The sequence below is a fragment of the Leptopilina heterotoma genome, unplaced genomic scaffold (genome assembly GCF_015476425.1).
Source record: "Leptopilina heterotoma isolate Lh14 unplaced genomic scaffold, ASM1547642v1 Lhet_51, whole genome shotgun sequence".
Taxonomy (NCBI): domain Eukaryota; kingdom Metazoa; phylum Arthropoda; class Insecta; order Hymenoptera; family Figitidae; genus Leptopilina; species Leptopilina heterotoma.
This window is the reverse complement of record NW_025111110.1, coordinates 2,206,978-2,214,324: the sequence shown is the minus strand read 5'-3', so window position 1 is coordinate 2,214,324 and position 7,347 is coordinate 2,206,978. Positions and strand designations below refer to the sequence as shown.

At 32.0% G+C, this 7,347-nt stretch overlaps 1 protein-coding gene across 1 annotated transcript; it reads left to right on the top strand.

The window, feature by feature from the left end:
• The first annotated feature begins 1,903 nt into the window (after window positions 1-1,903).
• On the top strand, window positions 1,904-2,719 carry LOC122507815. Its single transcript, XM_043620738.1, has one exon. The coding sequence runs from the start codon at window positions 1,904-1,906 to the stop codon at window positions 2,717-2,719; it is 816 nt and encodes a 271-aa protein (XP_043476673.1).
• The last annotated feature ends 4,628 nt before the right edge of the window (window positions 2,720-7,347 follow it).

Here is a 7,347-nt window from a genome sequence, read left to right as displayed (position 1 = left end):
AATTTTGACTTAAATTATATTGTTTCGAAATTCGAAAATAGTAAAATTTATTTATAAGATAATGAATAATTAATTAAATGTAGTAATTACTTATTTCTACTTCTAATTTAGTAAAAATTATCAAATAATTGAGCAAAATTCCTTGACAATTTTGGCTTTCATTATAATATGAGAGTATGGTAAAAGTTACTTTACTCTTTTTTCAGGAAAATAAATTTATTTGCTTATTAGCAAATAAATTTATTTTCCTGTAGAAAAAAGTAAAAATAGGTAAGTCAATTTTATTATATAGCTAATTTAATTTTTAAAATAATAAGAATTACCTAACAAATGATCAAAATTTCTAAACAGTTTTGCTTTCATTACACGTAAGTATAGTAAAAGTTACTTTACTCGTTCTTCCATGTGTAACAAATTTTATTACCTTCCAAACTAAATTAGCTATAATAAAATTTACTTCCCTATTTTTATTTCTAAAATAATAAAAATTACTGAACAAATTAACGCTTTTTCTATAATATGTAACTACAGTAAAAGTTTCAATACTATTTTTTCAAGGTCAAATAAATTTATTTACCGTGTAAATTAAATTAGCTAGTAAAATTTACTAAGGACCGAAATTGTAAAACTTGTTATTTATAAACCAGAAATGCCAACTGCAAAAATTCCTACTATTCAACTTTTACCATAAAATTAGAGTAAAAAATATCTTGATCCCTTCTTTTCACATATTGAAAACCTCGAAAAATTGACTTTTTCTATACCCACTATTTTTTTCCTATTTTGATTCACAGAAGGCGAGTTTTTTTTGAATGGAGGAAAGATTCTCCCCCGTACATATGTATTTTCGCGCACGCGACCCTGGTTTGAGGTTCTGGTTTTGGTTTCTTGAAACTCTTGTCCTGCAAGCGTGTATATAGAAGCAGAAGTTGTGCTACATGTTGGTACGTTTATGCTATATCGTGTGAGCAAGTATGTTGGACACACCCACGCCACTCCCACTCGGCATGAGATCGGACCTTCCTCCTGCACATATATATACCCTCCAACAAATCTTTTATAAAAACTCCCTTATGGACCTTTCATGATCTCATTTAATGACCAAGCTATCAAAAAATTCCCTCCATAATACAACAACTCCTAATCTAATCAAAATTTTTCCAAACAAAACGCTGTTTATTAATGCTGACAATGATGAAATTTATAATAAAATTACTATTTATTATTATTATTATTATTATTATTATTATTATTATTATTATTACTATTATTATTTTTATTATTATTATTATTATTCTGCATTTTTTTATTTCTATTCTTTTACTAAATTTGAATTTCGCTCCTATTTAGTTCTCAAAGTTTCCGTCCAGATGGCATGAAAATTCTCTCGTAAACAAGACGAAGACGTCGGAGAATAAGTAAACTAAGAGAAAAATTTATTCGATTGAAATAAAGGATTATCAAATTAATATTATTTATTTTTTATCAAACAATTTTCATAAGTTAATTAACAAAAATTTGCCCCCAAAATTTTTCTAAGGATATCAAATTGAGACAAAAAACGAATCAAAGTGTTACGAAGCAACATTTTGATTCGTTTTTTGTCTCAATTTGATATCTTAAAAAAAACTGTGATACATAAGTTACTTTTTCTTTAGAGTTCCAATCGAACCTTTGTCAGAGTCAGACGTGTTTTTGTTTGTCTATTGTTGATTTCCGTCGGACTGTTTCATTTTCGATAGAATTTTGTATAAATCAAAGTTGGTGTTGTTTAATATCTGTGGTGGTTTTTATATACATATATGTGTGTGTTTTGTGCACGAATTTTATTTTTTATATAAGGAAATAAGTGAGTTTCATTGCTGCCCTTTTCCCTGTTTAAGTGGATTTTGTTATTAGCAATATGGAGACCCCTTTACATGAACAGATAAGTAAATTAACAGAGTGTATACAAGGCCTAACAAAATCCCACGAGGAATTGAAAAAACAGATGCAGGATGCATGTGTGATTGCCCAGGAATCTTGTGCGAATGTCTCAATGCTTTCCAAGAAAACAGATTCATTCGAAAAGAGGCTTGAATTTTTCGACCGTAAAGACAGAGCAAATAATATAATAATATTTGGTCTAGAGGACAAAGAAGTTAACAGTGTTGATTTGTGCTCAATTGTTCTTTCTATTTTCAAGAACTTGGATATTCGTATTCCTGAATTGGCTGTAGCGGATACCTATAGGTTGGGAAAGACTGGTGAGAAGAGACCGGTCATCGTCAAGTTCATAGCTCCTAGATGGGTTCAGAATGTTTTCATGAAGATCACAGAGTTTAGGAAACTCGATCTCGCAGTCGCTAACGACCGAACTAAACAAGAAAGAGAGCTGAGAAAATCGCTTATACTCCAAGCTGACACAATCAGGAAAACGGGCAAGAAGGTGACAATTAAGAGAGGCAAATTAATTGTAGAAGGCGCTGGTACTGGCGAACAGGAAGTGGAGGCTACTTTGGAAAACAACAAAAATTCGGCACCCGTCCTAAAAAATGCTGAGAACTCTCCATTTACTATTGCTAGACCCAGTCCAAGAAGGGGACCAGGACGTCGCACAAAAAAGGAGATCCCAGAGAACTATTCCGCTGCTGCTTGCATGAACTCTTTTGTAATAAGAGAAAACGCAACACCAACTTCCTCAAAGGTAGATCGATTTCGCAAATCTACACAAGAGTAACGGAGAAACAACGGCTGTGAAGGTTATTTTTTGGAACGTGCACGGACACTCTAATATCGAAGATATAAAGCAACATTTCGACAGACACGATATTCTATGTCTATGTGAAACTTGGATAGAGGAGTGGGGGCCGAAGTTCAATGTATTCTCCAACTCAATGGCCATCTTTAATATACCAGCGGTGAGGGAAGCCAGTAGAGGAAGGGCTAGAGGGGGCTTGATAATAGCCCTCGATAAGTCATACTATTCTCCTCAGCTGATTATGACGGAATCGAATTTCATGGTGGTCAAGGCTCAGGTAAACGGTTTCGTCTTTATAGTTGTGGCAGTCTATGTCTCGCCTACGATTGACTTCTCTTTTTTCCTTAATAATTTTAATCTCAAACTCAATGTACTTCGTGATTCTTATGTAAATGTCCCTATCATTGTCGGAGGCGATTTTAATTGTAGGGTAGCCAATCTTAATTCTCTTAATAAAAATATACTTGCAATTAATAAGTCTCTAAATTGCGATAGAGTCTCAAGAGATACGATTTATAATCTGAAAGGAAAACAATTGTTAGAATGTTTGGAGGAAATGGAATTCTTTCTTTGTAACGGAAGAACATTGAGTGATACGCCGGCCAATTACACTTACATTGGTAGTGTGGGGTCGAGTGTTATAGATTTGGTTTGGTGTACTTTATCAATTTTACCTTTTATTTTGGATTTTACAGTGCTTGACATTGTTACGTGTTCCGATCACCTTCCGGCTTGCATCTCGATTGATATACCCCCCCTATCAAATATTTCTGAGCAGAATAATTTTCAGTCGTGGAAATTAAAATTTGATTATTCAAAGGCAATAGAATTTACAGAGTGTATGAGATGGCGCGAAGAAGTGGGAGTCGAGATCGGAGAGGGGATTGATGAAGCAAATGAACTGCTAGTCTCAGCAATCATAAAGGTAGCGACAAGAATGGGTATGAGGAAAAATTACGGGAACGATGATTGTATTAGATCACGGAATAAACCGTGGTTTGACGGGAACTGCCGAACAGCGAAGTATAATTTGAGTAAATCTTTTCACGACTATAAGAGTACAGGTTGCGAGGTATCTAGTCGAAAAACATATGTCGAAACGCGTTCTGTTTATAGAAAAATGTTGGTTGATAAGAGGAAGGAGTATATAGATAGTTTGACAGATCGGATTGCTGCGACTAGAAATTCGAAAGATTTTTGGTCCATAATTAATGGAAACAGGCGCAAATTTCGGCAGGGTAATAATATTAGTTTGGATGAGTGGTATTTATATTTACGAGATCTTTACCCTATGAAAGTTACTGGACTCTTTTCACCCCCTCGTATTTTTCACCCTGTCCTAGACGATGTTATATCATATGAAGAAATTTGTAGAAGTATTAAAAAATGTAAGGAATCGAAATCTCCAGGACTTGACAACATAAATTATAGTTTTTTTAAAAATTTGCCAGAAAATTGGATAGTTTTTCTAGAAGATCTCTTTAATGGAATTCTTGAAAGGGAAACTGTACCCAGAGCCTGGGGACAACTGAAAATGTGCATGTTACATAAGAATGGCGATTTCGAATCCACAGACAATTATAGACCAATCACCTTGGTTAATTGTATCGCGAAGATTTTTACACAAATTTTGGCTAATAGAATTTTATCTTGGGAAAATGAATTCAGAGTGATTCCCGAATTTCAAGCGGGCTTTAGGAGTGGCAGGGGATGCGTGGACAACCTATTTACCTTGATGTCGCTTTTGCAAATTCATTTGAGACATCCTAGGAGAGTTGTCTACGCAGTCTTTGTCGACTTTAAGAGCGCGTTTCCCTCTGTTTCACACGATATTTTGTGGAATAAATTACATTCTCTGGGAATTAGTACAAAATTTATCAATATACTCAAGAATTTCTACGAGACATCAAACGCGTGTGTGAGTTCAATAAAAGGGAATACTAATTTTGTTAGAGTATCTCAGGGCGTTTTACAGGGGGAGGTTCTCAGCCCTTATGTGTTTTCTTATTTTATAAGTGACTTAGAGGATTTTTTACGTTTTAGGGGATGTAGAGGTCTCTCTGTGAATAGCGCTTTTGAGATATTTCTTCTTGCATACGCAGACGATATTGTCATGTTGGCAGATACCCCTGTGGAACTTGAAAGAAAATTGTCAGCTTTGTGTGAGTACTGTGAAATTAACCATTTGGAAGTAAATACGAAAAAAACTAAAATTGTAATTTTCCGGAAAGGAATGAATGCTTCGGTAAAAAATTTTGTTTCATTTAAGTTTGGTAAACAGAGGATTGAGGTAGTGGACCAATATACATATCTGGGAGTAATCTTTAAAAACTCATGTTCTTTTGAAATTGCCAAAAATGAATTTGTTAGTTCAGCGAAAATGGCGATCGGTTCCACTCTTCGTGTAATTAATAGTCTCAAAGTGGATACATGGCCGACCTGTAGCAGGTTGTTCGAAAGTCTTGTTTGTAGTGTTCTCTTTTATGCGATAGAGGTTTGGGGGTTAAAATTTGTTGATGATATAGAGAAAGTACAATTAGCTTTTTTTAAGCAGTTGTTGCATTTGCCTGGTTGCACACCTAATTATGCTGTCCGTCTGGAAACTGGTGTGCTGCCCTTGTCATTTAAACTATTGGACAGAATATTAGCTTGGATAGAAAAAATTTCTAAAATGAGTGATACGCGGTTTCCGAAGCAATGTTTGTCTAGGTTGATGGCATTGGCGCGCACCAATTCTTCTGAGTCGAGGTATAATTGGTTCGGTCAATTAAAAAAGTACTTTGAAATGGGAGGCTTAAAAGAGTTATGGGATACGGGCACATTGGAATCAATTGCAAACTACTCAAGTCAAATCAGACTCTCCTACGGAAGATATTGCCTATCAATAGACTTAGAGTCGCGCACTAAATCTAGAAGCTTGCAGGTATGGCCATTTGTTCACTTGTACCCACGAACACAACCGTACCTAAGAGAGAGAGTTCAACTTCAAACGAAAAGATTGTATGCTCAATGCCGTCTGGTTAATAAACATTGTCCTTCTTTTAGAGTTAATCGCGTAAAGTTTGAACTTCCGAAATTCGAGCATTGTATGTGGTGTGAAGAAGAATGTGAGAGCTTTCATCACATGCTTGTTGATTGTCCTAAATACAATCATATTAGGAAGAGTTTTTATCCCGAAATTTGTACAAGTGTGTGTGAGGCCCCCTTTTGGGGGAAAATTTTATCAGCGGAATCACTGTCAGACATTAAAAATTTTACAAAGATGCTTATTAATATCCTTACTGTAAGAATGAATGGGTAATGTGTTGGAACTCTGTTTTATTTTTTTTTTTTTTCATTGTATCTTTTTGTGAATATTGTATATGGTTTTTTTGGTTCTTGTATCAAAATGGGCAGTTTGGCCGAATAAAAGTTTATTATTATTACTTTTTCTTTAGTTTAAAATTAAAAAAACATTCTACAAATATTTATCTCGAATTGCAGGCTTCGCACTCGATAATTAATTTTAAAAAAGTAGCAAAAAGTAGCTTTCAAACTAAAAAAAAGGAGTAAAAAAAGTAGCTTTCGAAATATTAAACTTGACGACCAAGAAAACTCGTTTTAGGTACACTTCACAAAACTGACAAAAATCCCATTCCATATTTTTTATTTTCCTAACTTTTTCCTAATTTTCATCAAAAATATTTAGTTCTTTCTTATCCTACTGCTAATAAATTAAATTCCTGAAAAGAATTTTATTATTCATGAAAGAATTTAAATATTTATAAAAATAATTTCATTCTTGCGAATAATTTTATACAATTTTTTAAATAGTTTATTTCTTTCGACTAATTTTATGCAAATTCTAATTTAAATAATTGAATTCCTAAGAAATTTGTATTATTCATGAAAATAATTGAAATCTTACAAAGATTTCGAACAAAATTTTTTTAAATAATTGAATTCTATTTGGAAATTTTATGAAAATAGTAGATATTGAAAATCATTAAATTCCGAAAAGTTTTTAAAAATAATTAAATTTTACAAAGAACTCAATTAAAATTTTTGAGAATACTTGAATTCTTGCGAACGATTTTTTTAGAGCTTTTGAAAATAATTGAATTCCCAAGAAGAAATTTATTGAATTTTGCAAAGAATTTTATTAAAATGCCTCAAAATAATTGAATTTTCGGAAATAATTTTGTTATTTATCTTTAATAATTGAATTCTTTTAAATAATTATTTATGAAAATAATTGAATTCTTGGGAAGAATTTTATTAAAATCTAAAAGAATAATTAAATTATTTCAAAAAAATTTAATAAAAATTGTATTTAAAATAATTCACTTCCATCGAAAAATTTTATTAAAATATTTAAAAATAATTGAATTCCTGTGAAAAATTCTAATATTTTTGTAAATAATTGAATTTTTTAAAAAAATTTTTAAAAAAGCATTTTATTAAATAATTGATTTTTTCGAGGAATGAAATTAAATTTTTAAGAATAATTATATTTTTTGAGCAAGTCTTGTAAAATTGTAATAAAAATAATTGAAATCCTGCGATAAATTTGAATATTTATGAAGATAATTGAATAGTTGCTAATAATTTTATTAAAATTTTCAAAA

Excerpts from the sequence above, each read along its gene's own strand:
- LOC122507815 (XM_043620738.1), top strand. The coding sequence starts at position 1,904 with ATGGAGACCCCTTTACATGAACAGATAAGTAAATTAACAGAGTGTATA.